Below are 21,025 nucleotides of genomic sequence, written 5' to 3'. Positions count from 1 at the left end.
ATGTTACTCCAATAAGCTTAAGTGCTATACAAAGTAGTAGTAAATTAAAGGGCAGGGCGAACACAAATGCAACAAATTGACCTTTCCTTACTGTAACAAAAAAAGCCTAAAGCATGCACTTTCCTAACTGCTACATTTCACTTACTTCAAAGTCTAGGTCTTGGTAGCGTGATTTTCTTCTCTGAAAAGACAAGAACATATTGCAGATCATTAGACAACATAACAGTGCATAAAATATAGCTTATGTTAATAGTAAAAAAAATAAAATGATAACCAAAGCACCCACAAAAAAACATTTACTTCATCACAGGTTTCATTATATAATAAACCGGGTGGTTCAGGTGCTGATTGGATGAAAGCTGTGGTATATCAGACAGTATACAACAGGTATGACAAAACAAATTGCCTTGGTAACCAGTTTATAATAACAATAAGGCACCTTGGGAGTCTGTGTAATATTGCCGCATTGCAGTGTGTCGGACCAGCTCTTAGTCGTGGTAATGTTAGCCGTTTACCACACCCTGACATGCCTATTTGCTTAATGAGAAACCTGAGGGGGTTATCACCTTGAGAATTCTAAATTCATTACTATACAGCAACAATTTGAAAATATTCTCACTTGAACATTGCTAAAAATGTATTCTTTATTTACTTCTGCAACAGTCTTTTTACTAGAACATAGCCGTAAAACAAGCGCCTTTCTTTACTTAAACCATCACATAAAGTCTTCTCCCATGGTTTTAATTAGATTGGATCCCGCTAACGTCATTTACTTTTTGTAGCAGGTGAGAAGTAGCAGTACGTCTGAATAAGTAACGTCAGGAGAACTAGGTCAGGTTCAGGAAAAGAGTTTGGGTCAGCGGAAAAACATCTGACGTCAGTCTGCATCCCTCCTGACCCGCGACCTTCTCGCGCCTACCTCCAAGGAGCTCATGGATATGGTGGAGCCCGTCTCGCTCCTCGACAGCCCTCCGCTCTCCTCCATCTCGGCCAGGAAGTTCTTGACGGCGGTGCGGGGTTCAAAGGGCAGGTTCTGCTGCATGTGTTCCTGCCCCCCGCCCGGGCCGTACGTCTGCTGCAGGTTCTGATCCATGTTCCCCCCCAAGGTCATGTGCTCCATGCCCCCCATCCCTCCGATGCCGCTCTGGCCGAAGTCTGGCGACACCTTGTAGTGCTGCGTCATACGGTCGTGTGGCAGTGTGTCGCCCATGCCCATGCCCACGCCCATGCCCACGCCCATGCCCACGCCCATGCCCATCTTGGTGGAGCTATCGTCTTTGAGGAGGGTGGGAAGCGTGTTGCAGTTCCCCGGTCCCGCCGCCCGCGGCATCACGATGTAGTCTGTCTCCATCATCTGGCCCTGGGGCGAGGGCCCCCCCAGGCCCCCCAGGCCGGCCATGTCGTGACCGCCGCCCATCCCGCCGTGCCCGCCAACGTCCTGGTCTGACTGGCGGAGGGCGCCGTCAGTGCACAGGTAGACGGTGCGGCGCATGTCGGAGACGCCGTCGCCCGGGCAACCCTCGCCCATATCGCCCATGGGGCCCAGGTGCATCCCGGGCTGTTGGATCATCACCTTGGAGATGATGTTGCCCGGGAGGGTGGAGTAGTTCAGGCCCTCCGGGCTCTTCTCGTCCTCGTCGTCGTTCAGCGAGATGCGGGACAGCGTGCCGGTGATGGTGGCGGCGCGGCAGGGGCCCATGTCTTTGTGCAGGGCTGTGGAGAGACACGGGAGTTAACGGAGCCTGCTGACAACTCACCAAGGTCTGTCTTCGTGGAGCGTGTGTGCAGTCGTGCCTCTGACCTTTTTGTTGATCGGTCCGACATAAGATAATTGCTGCAGATTTCAAACTACTGTTTTCAGGCTATTATTTTCTGTGTCGATGCAAACGATAGAAATAAAAATGCCAGGACAGAAATAGAAACAAAGGACTATTTCATCACAATAATGGAACGATTGGAGCTTAGCTACCTATAATGCAGATCTCTCCAAAGAGCATGGGGACACTACTTCAGAGGCTTCCCCATGAAGCATCAGATGTGCTTGAGGTAACTAGGTACAGGGCTGAGACAAGCAGCCAACCCTCTGAGGAGTACTTTACAAGCATTCACCGAGGGCAAAGGACAACGTCCGCCCAATTCTGACCCGAAATCCCTGATACTTACTTACCCCATACCTGTGTTTTTATGAAGGATTTGTTCACCGTGGAAGGAAAATAAAACCCCAGACACATTATCAGGAGAGGTTAGCTCTTAGCTCTATAACTGCCTGGTCAGAAGACAGGAAATACCTGTTCTGGGGAGGACCGAACAGCCTGTACTGCTCTCAGACCTTGCAAAGTTGAGTCCTGCATCCCAAATGGCCCTCTGTTTGATGAATAGTGCATGCGGTTCTGATCAAAACTAGTACAATGGGTAGGGTATAGGGAAATATTTGGGATGCACAGAGGTGTTATGGGGCAATTTTAATCTTCGCCTCCTGAGTCTTTCACAGGGGAATTACCTGTTCACAGACCAAGGAGACCACAAGGTCAGCAGTCGAGAGTTTTGTGTGTGCCAGAGTGCGTCTGTGTGTGTGTGTGTGTGTGTGCGTGCGTCATTTTGGGTGTGTGTGTGTGTGTGATTTGGTGTGTGTGTGAGTGATTGTTGTGTGATCTTTTATCTGAGTGCGTGTGTGCCTGTGGGAGTGTGTGCACGTGTGTGTGAGGGGTTGTCCCAAGCGCAGCATGGTGAAAGGTGGAGAGTGGTTAAAGGGACGTATATTCCTGGTATCTTCCTGGTATCTTCCTGGTATATTCCTGGTATATTCCTGTTATATAGTACCATGGAAAAGTATTTACTCCCGTTCTGATTTTCCTATTTACGATCTTAGTATTTTTTTGGGCTTAGTCTACATCAGAAGCAGAAGACACATTTCCTTCCAGTATGAACTTTTTTCTCTCCACCCAAGTATAAGCTTGTTGCAGTATGCAGCAATAAGGCCAAATTGCACATGATCAAAATCAGTCTGCCTAATTTACCCATCAAAAAGTTTTAAATAAGAGGGCAGAATCACAAACACCCAGCCTCAACTTTCCTCTTCCCTATCAAAGCCAAACACTTACTACACTCTAAAAATAAATCGTTTAACAACATGAGTCATTAGGGGAAGCAGGGCAACAGAGCCATGTTTTCCCGTCGTCCATTTTGTATCCCCCCAAGGATTGTGTGCCGATGTCAATTGACAACATGCACAAAGAGGCTGATAAACGTCATTGTTCTTCAACGTCTGTATCTGTTTCAGGGCTTTGACTTCCTATGGCCAAGTAATCAGGAGCTCAATATGACACTGATACTGTACCTGATCGACAGGCGATGTCCACGTCTTTCTCAAAGTCCGTCTGTCGGAGGAAGAAGTTAGAAAAGAAATGAAAATACGGTCAGATGTGAATGTTGGCTTTGACAGAACAGGATGTGGAATTAATCATGTCATGAATGAAACCCAGGGCCTCCCCAGCTACAGAAGGTTACGCTATATTCAATGTTGAGTTTTATTTAAATAGGAGAAGTAGCAAAAAATGTATTAGCAAAGAAATAGCAAAATCCCATATTGCAAGCTTTGACATACGATTGATATAAGACTATAAACCTCCTTGTTAAAAAAGGAGTGGTTTCAGCAGACCTGTCTCCGTCAGGCTCAGTGATGGCCAAGCCAATAGTGCTATTCTCCAACGCATCCCATACTAACAATATATCAATTAACCCCGCCTGCAAGGAAAAGTGCGTTTGAAGCACTAAAAGTGTGGTTGAGAAGCAATCCCGGCCGGTCCTCAGCAGATTTCTGTATTGAATGGGGGGGGGGGTTGGTCTGGGAATGGAGGTGCCCTCCACCCACTCTTGTGTGGTCCAAGTGTGCCAGACAAGGAATATTAGGATATTGGAATACAAATGTGTAATGTTTCACTATATGAATTGGAATATACAAACTTGACCTAACATATATATGTCCCCAGTGTAAAAAACATTTCTGGGTAAAGTGTTGGGTTCAGAGAACGAACGGTTGAGATTAGGGTCAGGAAACAATTTGATTTAGCATTAGTGCTAGTTAGAAATGTAAGGCGATGATGTTTCAACGTGTGTGTGTGTGTGTGCGTGTGATTTCTGACAGTGACTGGAGTGGGGTTGGGGCACATACATACATACATACATACAGCTCCAGAAACAATGAAGAGACCACTGCACCTTTTTCTTTCCTTTCCAAAAAAGTTGAAAAGGAAGGTTTTGAGTGAGGAACAGAAGGGTTAAAATTAATAGACCACTGCACATTGAACACTTCTGTTCCTCACTCAAAACATTTTGGGTGTTTATTCAGGAGTGTGTTTGTGTGTAATTTATTAAGGAGTGTGTTGGTGTGTAATTTATTCAGGAGTGTGTTTGTGTGTAATTTATTAAGGAGTGTGTAATTGAAGTTTAACACCTGGCTTTTTGTGTAACAACGCCTCATCCAGCCAGCAGACGTCATTATAATAATGGAAGAATAAAACAGTGATTGATAAAGTGATTAGTACCATGTTAAATAGAGGTCAACCCAGAGTGGGTTACACTAGGGAAAACGCTGGAGCCATTTAAATGATTGCCATAGCTCCCTATCGGGGGTTTGGGGTGCAAATTACAGATACCTCCGTTATGACGTTAAATTGAGGTCAGCAGAGGGCATGGACACAGCCGGGTGAGTCATCGATAATTATGGGAAAACATTACTTTAGGCCCTTTTCAATTATGGCTGGAGCTGACAACCTCACAAAACACCCTGTAATGGAACAGCGTGACATATTTCTGCCTGGTGCCCTGTTGGCTAGCATGGCCCACGATGCGGACAGGCCTTCAACACTCCAGACCGGAACCATCTGTAATGTTAGCTGGGAACACACGGAAGACGAGGCGGGGTCAGGGGTCATTCCGTTAAAACTCAGCCCGTCCTGGAAGGTCAACCCTTGCTCAGTGAGACTGGAAACCGGAAGAGCAATTTCGTTTTACTTCCCTAATCGACCGAATGGTATCGGAAGTTGATTGCGACCCTTGTACGAATGCTTGTCTCGGGGGTATATTAAAGCAATATGGCACAGGGGTCGTGGTTCACGGCCAACACTCCAAGACCAAGGACCGTCAGTCACGATGCAACGCTGAGTGCCTGGGTACAGCCCTTAGTCGTGGTATATTGGTGACACACCACATATTCCTGAGGAGCCGTAGTTCAATTACAAGCTTTTCACCAATGTAATTACCACAGTAATGCACCCCCCCCCATCACCCCCACCACCCCCATCAACCCCACCACCCCACCCCCGTGCTCATTACAACGGTATATCGGCCCGATACACCGCGGCTTTCAGCCAACCAGCATTCAGAGCTCCAACCACCCCCGGCGTTTATAGAATACTATACCCTTTTCCCACTGAGCTGGGCCAAGCCGATCGCCGCCGAGCCGTACTGCACTGGCCTGCCTTCACATCCGCCACAGTCGCTGGAAACATACTGGAAAGGACAACGTGACAAGAATGTATCCCAGCCAGAGCCAGCACAGTACGGTCCAGTCTGGCCCTGTGCCGGGAGTCAGACGTACACCTCAACATCCACTTCCACTGAAATCTCAGTGTGGCGTGCGTCCCCGAAATGGCACCCCGTTCACCAATGTACGCCGGGAACGCCGGGAATAACGGTGGTGCCATTCCAGAACGCTGCCTTATTCCACACGGACAAATGCTACTCATGTGAAAGACAGGATTTGCTCTTTTGACTAGGAAATAAATAAAAGCAAACATTGGCGATTGGTTGAGTCAGGGTGGGGGGGTGGGGGGGGGGGGGGGGGTCGGTTACCATAATCTGCGCGTGGCCATTGGGGAACGTTCCGGTATTGTCAGCGTTGATTGGGTCTTGGCAGTTTCTGGGGTCTTGGCAGTTTCTGAGCCGACATCTGAAAGCGTCTTGGACCTGGGGAAAAGTAAGGCACAATTACCACAATGAAACCCATCCGTGTGTCATTGTTTCTGGCCTGCCATCGTCAGGACATTGGGGACCAGCCATTATGGACCGGGTAAAATATACTGTGTGAGTATGTGACTGTGCAGGGCTTTGAGGCCTCTGCTGAATAGAGCAGGACCCTACAAATGACCCAAACTGTTGACCCCCCGCTGCAACATCGTCCGCTGGATCAGAGTAATTACTGCAACTCTCCAAACAGGAGGCGCGGATTAACAGGAATTTTTCTTATTCCGTATTAACAGAAGGTGTGAACTGGTGCTGGGTTATTTGGACCCACGGGTAAAATGTCAAGGTGAACTGGTCCAATAAAAAACACACGTTTTTTTTTTCCCTGACATGTTTCATTATGGCGTCCACAAACAGGAGCCACTGAAATACTACAACCACATCTGTAACATCCTCCCCCCCCCGCCCCACGACCCCTCACCTCTTTCCTCAGGATACAGTGTACCATGACGATGACGAAGCCCTGCAACGAGTCGAAGACGGAGAACAGGATCTGGAACAGGATGGAGCGCTTGTCTGTCATGGCCAGCACCGCTGACATCCAAGTCAGAGCCAGCAGAGGAAGAACCACACAGGAACTCCACAGAGAGGCCCTGAGGGCCAGGCGGAGGGGGAGTAGGAGGCGGGAGGGGGTGAGGACGGAAGGAGGGAGGGTGCAGGGAATAGAGAGCGGGGGGAGGGAGGGTGAAAGGCAGAGATGGTGAGGGGACGGGGAAGGGGAGAGAGGGGGAGGGGGAGGGAAGGTGAAAGAGGGGGAGGGGGAGGAGGTCCAGACAGGAGAATGGAGTCTGTATTACCACCTGGCAGACGTCACATCACATTACATCATCATATGTTATATCACATTATATCATAATATGTTATATAATATCCCATTATGTTCCCTCTCTGGTAGATGGAAGACATTACCACCCAGTCTACCACAAGAAAGGCTTACAAAAAACACATGAGGCCTGCAGTATAGTACATAGGAACACATTCTCTGAAACTACAAGCTGTTGTTTTGTCTGTAAACATTCAGGACACCAACGGATCTGTACACTGCCACAGCTAGAACAGTCTTTCTCCAGAATATCCATCCATTGTGGCTCAGCTGAGGAAGGCACTACCAGTTAACTATACCATATCTCTGACGATTATTTGCTCTTCCTGGTCATAATTCAAACAAACACACAGGATCTCCGATTGGACCAGACGCTCCTTTCACACTCTTCTGAGCCGGCCAACCATCAGATAACTACCAGACAACCATCAGATAACCACCAGACAACCATCAGATAACCACCAGACAACCATCAAATAACCACCAGACAACCCTCAGATAACCACCAGACAACCATCAGGCAGGAACCAGAATGTACAATACAATATCTGTTTACACTTCCCTGGCTGTGACTGCAACACACTGTAATCACACACACACTCACAATGTCGTGTGTCCACCTGCCCGCCCCCCCCCCCCCCCCCCCCCACACACACACACACACACACACACACGCTCACACTGTCGTCTGTCCACCTGCCCGCCCACACACACCCACACACACACACACACACACACACAGCTAATCTTATTGATTCAGGTATAAATGCACTATAGCAGAGAACAGAGTTCTTACATAGCGTTGCTGGCTGTGGTGGCTGACAGGGCTGTCGTTGAAACCACGCCGCATTTGGCACATTTCAGAGTTAATCCTGTATGGGGCTCGTTCATCGGCCTGCGGGACAACGAACGACAAGGACAGGACAGAAACCAACGTTAGTGAAGATTAGCAAGGGGTTTCAACTTCTCATGTTCATATTACAAGAGGACAACAGTGAAAGAACAGTCTACGCTGTCCTAACTTCAGGGTTTTTATGATGGATCAGCGTCCACAACTTCTCCTATTAGCTGTGGTCGGGCAGATTAAGTCTACGGGGATTATAGAGTAACATAGAAGAGGATGACAGAAAAGCCTGAAACCTCTCTGGGAACCGAATCCCAACATAGCGTCAGTCAAGTAGGTCAAAGCATTTCAACAACAACGAGACAAGAGGTTGGTTCACAGAAGGTCTGACGGCTGTCTCAACACACTTGTCATATTCCAGTGGGCTACCTACATTAAGACAATGTTAAGACAATTACAAAGTGTTTGGGCTGTCATGGAGGAATAAAAAATGTAATAAAAAAATAAAACAGAACAGAGTCTAACACGAGGAGCAGCCTAGTATTTGTTGCCGTTTTTAAGGATTTTCAGCATGGACTGATTATGCCAAATGAAGAAGACTATCATGCTGTGTCCCCAGACACAAACACACACAAACACACACAGAAACACACAAACACACACATGCAGCCCATCATCCTGCAGAGAAATGTGACCTCTGTGTTCATGCCTCTTATTTTCCCAACAGCCAAATACAAGAAATAGGTTTAATCTCCACATAAAAGGTGTGTCTCTGCGTGTGTGTGGTAAGGAGAAATAAAGCTAAGATGTGATGTAAAGGGCTATCAAAGTAGGCCAATGCAGACATGAGAGCTATACAGAACAGTACAGTGAACACCCAAATTCAACATAATATATGTCTTGTTTTGTGTAACAGTATATCTCATATAGGTGAATTTCTTCTCAGTTTGACGTTCCGTTCCAGACATTCTACAGTTCACAGAAACATAAACCGACAGAGATCCCTCTCTGCTGTAGACAGTTTCTTACCCAGCTCGATGCTTCGGTTTCTTCTCCAGAATCCCGTCTCTGGAGACAAGCTTGTTGAACACCAGAATGCCAATAACCATGTTCACCTGTTTATAGAGAATAAATAACCTGAAACATGTATTCACAGGCCTAAGGTTACATGTTCACCTGTTTCTAAAGAATAAATAACCTGAAACATGTATTCACAGGCCTAAGGTTACATGTTCACCTGTTTATAAAGAATAAATAACCTGAAACATGTATTCACAGGCCTAAGGTTACATGTTCACCTGTTAATAAAGAATAAATAACCTGAAACATGTATTCACAGGCCTAAGGTTACATGTTCACCTGTTTCTAAAGAATAAATAACCTGAAACATGTATTCACAGGCCTAAGGTTACATGTTCACCTGTTTATAAAGAATAAATAACCTGAAACATGTATTCACAGGCCTAAGGTTACATGTTCACCTGTTTATAAAGAATAAATAACCTGAAACATGTATTCACAGGCCTAAGGTTACATGTTCACCTGTTAATAAAGAATAAATAACCTGAAACATGTATTCACAGGCCTAAGGTTACATGTTCACCTGTTAATAAAGAATAAATAACCTGAAACATGTATTCACAGGCCTATGGTTACATGTTCACCTGTTAATAAAGAATAAATAACCTGAAACATGTATTCACAGGCCTAAGGTTACATGTTCACCTGTTAATAAAGAATAAATAATCTGAAACATGTATTCACAGGCCTAAGGTTACATGTTCACCTGTTAATAGAGTGACTGAAAGGGACTGCCTTTTACAATGAGAGGGAACAGGGTATGTTTGTGGTCAATACATTTAAATACACAAAGTAAACAGACATTCCAATTGGTTACTCGTGCGATCTCAGACACCACTGGAGACTACAGGCTACCCTCTGACCCTTGGCTCATCAAGACCCCAACCGGAGACTACAGGCTACCCTCTGACCCTTGGCTCATCATGACCCCAATCGGAGACTACAGGCTACCCTCTGACCCTTGGCTCATCAAGACCCCAACCGGAGACTACAGGCTACCCTCTGACCCTTGGCTCATCATGACCCCAATCGGAGACTACAGGCTACCCTCTGACCCTTGGCTCATCAAGACCCCAACCGGAGACTACAGGCTACCCTCTGACCCTTGGCTCATCATGACCCCAACCGGAGACTACAGGCTACCCTCTGACCCGTGGCTCATCATGACCCCAATCGGAGACTACAGGCTACCCTCTGACCCGTGGCTCATCATGACCCCAATCGGAGACTACAGGCTACCCTCTGACCCTTGGCTCATCATGACAGTACATGTTGTATCACTATAATGAAGAGAGTAGCGCGGCCCTGGGCCACTGCATGCCTCCATTAAAAAACGCAATAAGCTGCTGACGTCATTAGCTATCCTGTTGGCGTTCCTGTTCCTGCCTTCCGTTCCCCCCCCACACTCTCCACTGCCGGCTGTTCCTGCCTCCCCCCCTACACTCTCCACTGCCGGCTGTTCCTGCCTCCCCCCCCTACACTCTCCACTGCCGGCTGTTCCTGCCCCCCCCCCCCCAAACTCTCCACTGCCGGCTGTTCCTGCCTTCCGTTCCCCCCCCCAAACTCTCCACTGCCGGCTGTTCCTGCCTTCCGTTCCCCCCCCCCACACTCTCCACTGCCGGCTGTTCCTGCCTCCCCCCCAACACTCTCCACTGCCGGCTGTTCCTACCTTCCATTCCCTCCCCCCCACCCTCTCCACTGCTGGCTGTTCCTGCTCCCCGTCCCCCCCCGTCCCCCCCCTACACTCTCCACTGCTGTTGCAATGGACTGTGACCTCTGGGGTTGGACGGCTGGCTCACAGTGGTGACATTTACTAACACGCCAGACCCTCTATGCCCTGCTTAATCCACCACGAGAGCCTTCTGGGAGCCTTTGTCTGGCTGACAGTAGATTCTTAAATGTTCAAAGCAAAGGCACCTTCCTAGACAAACCACTGTCACGGTGACACCCGCTTCGCCAATCATTTCCCCCCGTGGGGTGAATCAAATGTGTTCTATTGAATCGGTGCCTGCCGCTTCTCCGCCGGCGAGGCTTGGGAAGGAAAGCTCGACAGTGATTGTAATGAGTACTGAGAAGAGACCTTTCTCCCAGCCACGGCGTTTGCACTGATAACCAACAATGCCACAAATGACCAGTCTTTGTTAGACTCCGTTCTTCGCCACGTCCTAGCCTTCAGAACGTGATTTGGCGCGAGATACTGAAAACGACCGTGCACCTGGGTGCAGTACCGTCACACGGTGATAATGACTGAAACGCCACGGTACCCACCAGGACCACTGCTGCCGCCGGCCCAACGAAGGCATACAGGAGACCTCCTTCTAGAGACAGCCAGCAGCTGCAAGGAGAGGAGGAGATGAGAAGAGGGGAGAGGGAGGAGGTAGGAGGAGGACGAGAAAAGAAGAGAGAGTTGGGCCAGTAAACTCCACAGAAAGAAATTATCACCCAGAATCAAATGAATGATGCAGAAGTGGATACAGTTGGGTCATTGGGTCCCCAGGGAGTACAGCAGTCCAGTGGTTATACTACAGAACGTTCCACCGGACAGTAACGCGCTAAAGACCAAAACGTTGTTCATGTATTATTATCTAGCTGGTGGTCAGAAGGAAAATGGGGGATTGTCGGGGTCTTGGGTTGTTTTGGGTTTCAGGGGTCACACTAGTCTGGGTTACTAAACTAACTGAAAGCTTTGTCTGACTGTTGCCATACAAGAATGATCACAAGGATTTTTCTGGAATTATCTCATTCTGTTGATGCAGAAACCTTTTCTGGGTGGTTTTAAAACATTGTGTATGAAAATTAAGTCCACCCAGAATGCTTGGCAGTGTGGGTAAATATTGACTTCCTGCCTGTTGGGCCCTGTCGAATATCCCCAAGGTCTCAGCCCCAAGGTTTTATGTTGCTATATTATTGTGCCGGGGTTCTCCTTCTCCTTATCGAGAACCCCGGCACTCCTTATCAGTTCTACTCCATTGTAAATCCTCACAAATCTAGGGAATGTGCTCTCTAAATGTTCCTTGCCTTCTGCTCCGTTTAAACTTAGAAGGACATGAGGTCTTGGCCCACGCCTCCAGAGTACCAGGCTTGAAAAACTCGTAGCTATCCCTGCCCGAAGTCCTCCTGGTTCTGTTGCAGATCAAGACAATACCTGACGATTCCAGCTGCCACTCCACTGATCTTTCCTCCCCCCGTTGTTCCTGTCCTTGTCCATCTGGTCATGCTTCGGACCTGGATTATGTTTTATAGACTCTGGACACAGTCCAGATGCATTTATTAATTACTACAATTGTGCTCTGAAAATGGTTACCTGGCAAAGCCAGGAAAGGAGTGGCCACCCCTCAGAGCCTAGTTCCTCTCTAGGTTTCTTCCTAAATTTTTTCCTAACCACTGTGCATCAGCACTGTTGTTGCTTGCTCCTTGGGGCTTCAGCATAGAGTTTTGTAAAAGCACTTTGTGAGAACTGCTAATGTAAAAAAGCCTTTATAAATACATTTGATTGATTGATTGGTTACAGTTTGGGATCTAGAGAATTATGTACTGGAAAAGATGTAAAAAAATAACATACTATTGGAGTGTCCCATAGCCTTTTGCTTTTGTGAATCCCATGGAGATGGCAACCACTAAGGCAGGCAATCCTGAAAAAGACGAGCATAAACAGATGAGTAATCAGAAAGGCAGCACTAGAAGCTCCTTTCAATGCCATTGAGTGTTCATGCGGAACATGCAGGTTAACTCTCTCATTTGTAATTAGGGAAATAGAAAGCAGAAAACAACGATAGCCATCAGAACCGAGGGTATGGGTCCATTCTCCTGATTTGAATTCCAATCAGCATAAAGCTGTATACTGTTTTTAACTAGCGCTGTGCAGGCTAGGCTCACAGCATCAAAATGGCCACCAGAGCAACAATGAATGCGACCCCTCAAAGACAACTCTGGAGATCTCCCTCTCTGGTGTTTAGGTCTTGTTTCCACTCTACAGCGTCTCTGTATGGATCGCAGTTATGGATTGTTGCATTCCTTCCCGCCGGCCAAACGTGCGCCCGGAATATTAACACCTTCCCTTTAGGATCGGCCTGGGAACATACCACCCCCCCCCCCCCCACACACACACACACACATGCAAAATACACGGACTGGGAAGGATTTATCGATGCCGTCAGATCGGGTGGTGGAAGAGGAGGCTGGGACCTTGTGGTCAGGCTCTCCCAGCATGCAACAGTCAAAGTGTTTTCTAATGCGTGGAGCTACAGCATAAATCACCCAGCAGCCACCGCTCTGCGCTGCACACTCATCATGCTGAGCACACACAGCGACAGTGATTTACTAAACAAAGGTGCAATTTATGATCTGAACAAGACAAGCACCCCCCCCAACCCCCCCCCCCCCCCAACACACACACACACACCGTGCTTAACACGCAGTATGTTCTAGAACTGTCGAGTCATGCTTCTTGTACAATTGGTTGAACGTCTCTCTTAACAAACAGCTTCCTGCTTCTGGCTCTGGTTTGTGCTTCACGGAGAAGCTGCACAATGGATGAGCATGCGGCGATGCCGCAACGGACGAGCCTGCGGAGACGCCGCAGTGCATGATCCTGCAAGGACTCTACAATGGATTATTCTGTAGATGCCGCAACGGATGAGTCAACAAGAGACGTTAACAACTGCTGGGTCTACCGTAAATCGTTCCACAGAGACTCCTCCTCTCGTTGCGAAGTTCCGTGTACTAACAGGAACCAGACTGAGAACATAAATTCCTGTTTAACGAACACGACCGTGAACGTGCAACGTCCAACATCGAGAGCCTGAACACAACCTCCACATGCACACTTAAAGATCCCTCACTGTCTGCACTCAGGAACGAGAGAGAAAGAAACTTGTTTGTTGCTAGGTAACAGTAGGAACGAGTGTGTGGGCTCTTACGTAATGAAATGGATTTCTAAAAGAGATTTTTGAATTGCAATAAGTAAGTGCTTCTTGGATGAGAGGTCAGGCAGCACTGGCAATGAGGAAAATGATGAAATTAAGTAATATGTATGATTTTTTTCTTTTTCATATATTAATATATAATGTATAATGTCTTCTATAATCTCTCTCTATTCAGAATGTACTGAATATATACTATAGCTTTATGCAGTTTACGGTCCATAGTGAACTCCTGTGAGGAAAAAAAAACCTGGGTTAGGTAGTCAATCTTTCCCCGGCCCAGGGGCAGTACATACACAGGTCCGTGGGTATTGGAATTAAGGGAAAACAACAGCACCGCAACACAGACACCTGGCTGTCAGAACCAGAATCCCAAATACATCCCAGATGGAGGAGCAAGAGATGGAGATGAAAGCAAGAGATAGAGACATTCAAAGAACCCAGGGAGGCCAGAGTGTGAGGAAGAGGGAAAGCGAAAGAGAAAACGGAATTGGTGACGGATACAGAGACAGAACGGAGACCCGAGAAACAGAATCTGTGGAGTCAGAACTAATCGTAGAGATGGTGGTTCCCAACATGGGAGTCTGGGACCCCTCGGGGGACTTGGTCAATCAACATGGGGTGCATGAGATGACGAGTGACAAACATGAGCGGGGATTTCAGGGGCATTTAGTTCAGGCTGAAACTGGGCTAAGAGATTCATTTAAAGATGCTCACTGTCCTAACAGCATAAATAATCCGGGGACATCTGCAGTTCATGTTTTAAGTTCATGTATCAAATATATTTTAGTATGAAATTGTTCAGAGTGCCTGAGATATTTCCCATTTGAACTTTCTTGCCAGTCCATCTATCAGTTTGCATCGACTCCTCATGCTCGCTTTAGACACTCACAGTACCACCCCCCACCCCCAGCCCCACCCCCAGCCCCACCCCCAGCCCCACCCTAATCCACCCAGGACTAGTTGATACTGTTCAGGCCTGGCTCCATAAGGGAAGAGGAGGAGGAGACAAGTCATGTTATTGTTTTAATTCAGTCTGGTAAATGAGGCAGGACTTCCCCAGGGATGGGCAGGGATAGTGGAATACTGGAACACCCGGCACTAATTTAGCACTTGAGTACTTCTGTGTTTATTCAATTTTACCCCCCAATTTCTTTTTTACATATATGTATTTTTTTGTTGACTGTTATTTTTCAAAATAATGTTAAAATCTATCAAAATTTTTTAAAAGAAATGTTACATTTGTACATATAACAACATACCATGACATTTAAAAGGGTATATGTTTTGGAGTAGTTTATATAACATGCGCTCCTTCACACCTGTTTGTTGTTGACATTCATCAATCAAAGCGGTAATAGTGTGGAGTGGTCCAGTCAGTAAGAATGACGCAAATATTAACAAGTGGATGAAAGTTAAATCAAGGGGTGATGGAATATATTTAGGCCTACTGAATGAATGTTAACTATGGAAAAAAAATGTGGCCACAAAATTCTACGTAGAGTTTGGATGTGGAATCGAAAGACGTTTGAGTGCAGAAAACGGTGAGTTATGCAAAGAGCAGGCTAGCTTAGCTGACTAGCTTCTCTAGACTCTTCCATCCAATTAACTGAATGTTACGTCTAGATAAATATTGTCTTCTAGTTCTGTAGCCGAGTTTTACGTGTCAACCACACGGATTCCTTCATATACGCTGTCGCTGTTTTCTCACACGAACGGTCACTGAGCCGATGTTACATGAGAACGACACCCACCCCTACACATGTTATGTAGTAGCACTTAAGTAGAACTGTTGTAACGGTAATAAAAAATAAAGTATATTGATTAACCGAATACTATGTGAATAATAACACAAACTATTTGTGTAGTAAAATATTGTCCAAAGAACATTCCTAGATTCCACAGTGCCCCTTTAAAAACAGACTGACCAAGGAACCAATACCGTTCAGCGTGACCACCAAGGAAACAGACAGCCAAAACCCCCCCAGAAAGAGACACAGACTTAAATTGTCTTTTTCAGTTCATTAGTCGATGGACAAATCACACGCCACCTTTTCACGTGGGACCTTTCCCAGAGCTGATTGGTCAACACAGTCATTTTCGAAAAAGCTTTTGGAAGCGGGCTGGCTGTCCGCGGCTACCGGTACACATTCAATACAAAAAAAGAACACGTTCTGTAGCACTCACCCCATCCCAGACAGAGGAACCTCTTCCTGATGAGCCTGGTGCGGACCTTCCCAGTGACAGCCATGTAGGACTGCCAGGCCTCTGTCAGAACCCAGCAGAACGACGCCAGGAAGAAGAAGTGCAGGAATGCCGTCGTCATCGTGCAGACACCCTGTTGACCAAGTCAGAGAACGAGAGGAGTTGGGTTCCATGCACTAAAACAGTCAGCTGGGGAACTCGAGTGAGAACTTTACAGTCTGGATCATTTTGAATATGATTAATAGGGACACGGGGCTCCCTGATCCTGGATCAGCATGCGCTCATGGGCCACGATAATGAGAAGAATTGTACCTATCAGTTCTGTGATTCCCACAACGCAGCGCGGCTTGATACTGCGACAGCAGTCACAAAAGCAGCGCTGTGTGATATAACGGTATTACTCAGGTATAAAACACAGCGGCTCTGAACTGCAATTTCATTTCAGACAAAATCCGACAAAATTACTATTTCATTATGCCTCATTAACATGTAATCCATTTGCCATGAGAACTACCGTATACAAATACAGCATCAACATATTAAAAGAAAAGAGCTTTGGTTAAATGGCTTACTCGTTTGCTAGGCGCACATCCTTTCTAACGACACCCTGACCTGAGTAATGAGTGAATAAAGAGAGTCAGTTTGAATTACAAGACTGCAGCAGCAAGAAAAACAGGCAGGCAGCAGCACACGATCAGAGCCAGAGAGCAAGTCTGACTGACTGACTGACTGGGTGGCTGGCCGGCAGACTGCCCAACACAAAAGCCACAGCTCTGCATTTCTCCGTCTGCACCGCACAGTGATTAGCATGCCAGAGACTGAACAGGAAGACACGTGCGGCAAGGTCAAGAACACTACTCAGGAAGAGTGTGTGTGTGTGCATGCGTGTGGGTGTGTGTGTGTGCATGTGTGTGGGTGTGTGTGTCGTGGGCCCAGCGTCATAGAATGGGTTCAACTCCCCCACGAGGAGGGGAGTGAGCACAGAACCATCAGCACGTTCTCCTCTGCTTTCCCTGTGACTTCTGCCGTACTCTGTCCTGTGCAGAGCCAGACCCCCCCCTCCCCCGGCAAGGCACCCCCGGGCCTGTCCATCACTATTCTTTCAGTAAGCAGATACGGAACTACCCCAAATGTGGTTGTGAATCCGTGAAAAAAAGGATTATGGCATTAGGAAGTAGATTTAAGACGCTTTGTGAAAGGGACCAGACATCTACAGTGGGTAGCGGGAGGATTAAGCTAATGTAACTTCAACCACTCTCTGATTACGCCGTTTCCTTTTTAATTTTTTTTTTTTATAGCTATGGTAATCTGGGTGTTATTCCACAAAGCGGGGGAACAGTTGAACATGTGTCAGTGGCTCACAGTTCCAGGACTGCCAATCTTCCTGACTGTACTATCCTGCAAACACCCATGGGGGACTGATTCCATTTACCGTGAACCCCGCCACCCTCTTTAGTTCAGTAATATACTTGATTTAAAAACCAAAAAAGGAACCAGGCAAGCCTAACAATTAAAATTGATGGATGTTGTTGCCCTCACTGGATTCAAACCTGTGTCTCCCACTTGAGAGTCTATGCCTTTAACCACTACGCCAAGGAGCTATTTGTTTAGTGTCGCAGAAGTAGCATCTCGACAGAAGATCATTTTGTAAGGCATTAACGTCACGCTAAGTTTTAATATTTCACTAAACACCATTAAGCACTGTGTTAAACTGACTGTTTCCAATTAAGTTCCTCAACAAATAGCAGCTATGAACTGTATGGCTTTTGCCACTGGCCGTTTTAACAGCTTATTAGCCAGTAATAGGCTTACTAGTATCTACTAACTTTCTACTTGGAATACTCATAGAATTGCTAGCGAGACTGAAGATGAACTTTACACTGTCAAAGCTATTTAATTTCAATGCAAAACAAAGTTCATTTTTCATTCTTTCATTTGTGACATTGATACATTGACACAATAACTATTAATATATGTGACGATAACTGACTTTTTTGTCAAGTGAAAAGACAAGAGAATCGTGGAAACCCCTACTCTTTTACTGCCCGCATGGTTGTGATCTTGCCAATATTACCCCAAAAAGCATGCACGGATGTGTACTTCGAAAATTCCCCAGAAACAGTCGCAACATAACCCTAAACAGTTTTAGTTGAGGCTTACTACAACGTAGCTACTGAAGGTTGTAGCCAGAAATGTTTTTGTCTATCCGGAAACAAATCCTAACGCATAATCTGTTTTAACTTTGACAAGATTCAAATGGGGGAGCTCTTGTTTGCCAGTCCGTGTCTCTAACCACTACGCTATTTAACAAGGGGTAGTCAGTCACTCACTCGGTCATTCAATCTTTTTGGCCGGCTCTGCTTATGCGGGCCGGCAAAAACATGTTGAGTGATGTGATTCTTCAATTGAAACGACCAATGAAAAGCCATATACAGGCATGTTGCATATTGTACCTTTAATGCAGTTTAAAGACACCACATTTAGACAAAATCTGAAACTCTGTCAACTAATGGCCAATAATGAAATTCACACAGCTGTGGTTGAGCCAGGAATAGTTTTACTTTTTGTCTAATTTGACAATACAATTAGTCGTTTGAATCCAAAAATGAAACGTGTGAAAAAACCTTGGCATTACTCCAGGCCATGATCTCTATTTTGCACAAAATGAAGTCCCTATGTTTGGTATGGGCCTATGCTTAGCAAACTGGGTAGCAAACTGGGTAGCATAGTGGCCCTTGTCAGGCGGTACCTTCGGACAGGGTCACAGTGTCTCGGGCCCCTCCCCCTTTCTCAGTACCCAGCATCTACGCTGCAATAGTCTATGTGGCAGGGGGTTAAAGTCAGTACCTCTCCTGTCAAATCTGGTTCCCTGCTGGGTCTTAGCTATGTTCCCCCTAATGGTCCCTCCCCGTGTCTCACACATTCGGTCATACGAATCCCCTAAACCTCCTTGATTGCAGACAAAGACATCCAATCTGGTCGTTGCTGTAGACTCTCCATAGGGTCACCCACAAAAAGCAGCGGCTTCCTTCAACCAGTGGGTCGATATGCGAATCGGGCCAAAAAGATTTTCCCTCCTTTCAGCACGTCTCTTCTCCTCTCCTTTCTTTCCTTTCATCCCCCCTCTCTCCTCTTCTCTTCTCCTTCCCTCCCGTCTCTTCTCCTCTGTTCTTCAGCTGTCTAGCAGTCAACAGGCATCCCACACACTCACTATCATGTAGAGTTGCCTAGCAACCAGAGTACACAGCTGACCCTGCCTCCACTCCATTAAGATCCTATTAAATTGTCCTAAATCTTTTTTCTATGGTCTACCCTGTGCCCCCCACTCATTCAGGCATGCACACATGCGTGCGCGCGCACACACACACACACACACACACACACAACCTGGGGAGCTTAACTGACTAGAACAATACGATTCCCCTTTGATTATATACATCCACACTCATTAAAGTATATTAATGAATACATTAGGTATGCCTTCAGTGTGTACGTACATTGTGCATACATGATCTCTTCCTCCACCTCTTCCTGTGACTGTAAAGGGGGTCTCTGCGGTGTAGGTAAAACAGTCAACCAGGGAGAACAGTAAACAACAGGAAGTGTCTACACTGTAAATAAAGCAGACAGGCAGGCGGAGCTGTGAAACAGGTCCGGAGCTAGGTGTTGCAAAACAAATCAAACCCTGTCTCTGCATGCAGCAGGACAGCAGTCTGCCGTAGACAGAACTCAAATTGAATTCTGAATTGAGAACATGAACCTGACGAACCGCTCTGTTGGTCTAGACGACAGTCTGAATCAGGGTCCGTGCCGACGCGGAGATTGTCTGGCGTCCCACTGGGACAGAGCTCCCAACATCCGCTGGGGATGTTCACATTCCCAGAATTCCCCACTGACGAAGCACAGGTACGTGTCTCCCGTATGGAAAGGGCTTCATAAAACCCATGCGATAGATCAAGACAGAGCGCCAATGTCCTTTTGAAATACTGTCTATGTGGAGAAATTGTTTTTGTCTTCTAAAACATCAGCTGAATGATTGTGTGTGTCTTCTCACCCCCTCAGGTAAAATCTCCTTTAGGCTTTTCAGTCACGATTTGGAAGCATCCTTCTGGATACTTGTTGAAGGACGTGTTCCTATGAAAATCCTTAGAGACGTTTAGTAGAAATAAAGTCTAGGAGAAATAAAGTCTAGTAGAAATAAAGTACTGTGCAAGTCAACTAAGGCCATTTATTTGGGTAGTAAGTGTTTAAAAAAAATATATATATATATACACACCTCCGGAAAAAATGAAGAGACCACTGCACCTTTTTCTTTCCTTTCCAAAAAAGTTGAAAAGGAAAGTTTGGAGTGAGGAGCAGAAGCGTTCAATTTGCGCTGGTCTCTTAGTTTTAGCCCTTCTGTTCCTCTGCAGCTCTATATAAATGTATATATTATTATTATATATCATAATATTAATTACTATTATTTTTGTTTAAATTACCTAAGACTTTTGCACAGTACTGTAAGAAAACATCCATTAAGGAAATAAACTAATTAGTGGATCTTGTGGGTTTTATCCAGGTCTTATGTTAAATGTGGACCGGAAATCCCCACAAAGAAAGTAAAACCTGAGAAAGAGAAATCCCCACAAAGACAGTAAACCCTGAGAACGGCTATTTACGGATTATGCGTTAGGCTTAAACTTACAGGTTTAGAGTTACTTTTAGGCTTTGGCATCATTGCTTAGGTTTACGCTAAAACCTACAGGTTTTGAGTTACTTTTTGGCTTTGGCATCATTGCTTAGGTTTACGCTAAAACCTACAGGTTTTGAGTTACATTTTGGCTTTGGCATCATTGCTTAGGTTTAGGCTAAAACGTACAGGTTTCACGTGCACGTCAGGTTTGTGTGCATGTCTGTGGAAGACAGAGAGGAGCGAAGGAAATGTGCACTTCAAAGACCATGTGAATTTCTCCCCAGACAACGGTGCCATCTGGCCCTATACAGTAACTACTGATATGATACAAACACAGAGATGCTGTTCCAGTTAAGACGACACACACAGCTGAGCTCTAACCTGTAAACACGCGCGTGCACCATCTGATGCTCGCCTGCATCGGCGCTAATAACACGGCCAAGTCTGACAAC

The 21,025-nt window shown here is 46.2% G+C and overlaps 1 protein-coding gene across 16 annotated transcripts in view; it reads right to left on the bottom strand.

Annotated features, from left to right (window-relative positions):
• The window catches only part of adgrb3 (adhesion G protein-coupled receptor B3), a 195,366-nt gene that overhangs the window by 4,328 nt on the left and 170,013 nt on the right, over positions 1–21,025 (bottom strand). For 10 of the 16 annotated variants that reach the window (XM_029119718.2, XM_029119714.2, XM_029119711.2 and 7 more), the window contains 11 exons: positions 15,881–16,031; positions 12,334–12,403; positions 11,040–11,106; positions 8,721–8,806; positions 7,644–7,742; positions 6,446–6,617; positions 5,854–5,967; positions 5,422–5,511; positions 3,338–3,377; positions 920–1,713; positions 146–181 (listed from right to left, as the gene is read on the bottom strand). In XM_029119718.2, coding sequence (XP_028975551.2) covers positions 146–181; positions 920–1,713; positions 3,338–3,377; positions 5,422–5,511; positions 5,854–5,967; positions 6,446–6,617; positions 7,644–7,742; positions 8,721–8,806; positions 11,040–11,106; positions 12,334–12,403; positions 15,881–16,031 — 1,719 coding nt within the window. The remainder of the gene's footprint in view (positions 1–145; positions 182–919; positions 1,714–3,337; positions 3,378–5,421; positions 5,512–5,853; positions 5,968–6,445; positions 6,618–7,643; positions 7,743–8,720; positions 8,807–11,039; positions 11,107–12,333; positions 12,404–15,880; positions 16,032–21,025) is intronic. The other 6 variants (XM_029119722.2, XM_029119721.2, XM_029119717.2 and 3 more) reach the window with 2 other exon arrangements.

The sequence above is a fragment of the Esox lucius genome, chromosome 5 (genome assembly GCF_011004845.1).
Source record: "Esox lucius isolate fEsoLuc1 chromosome 5, fEsoLuc1.pri, whole genome shotgun sequence".
NCBI lineage: Eukaryota > Metazoa > Chordata > Actinopteri > Esociformes > Esocidae > Esox > Esox lucius.
This window is presented reverse-complemented; position numbering and strand designations above follow the sequence as displayed.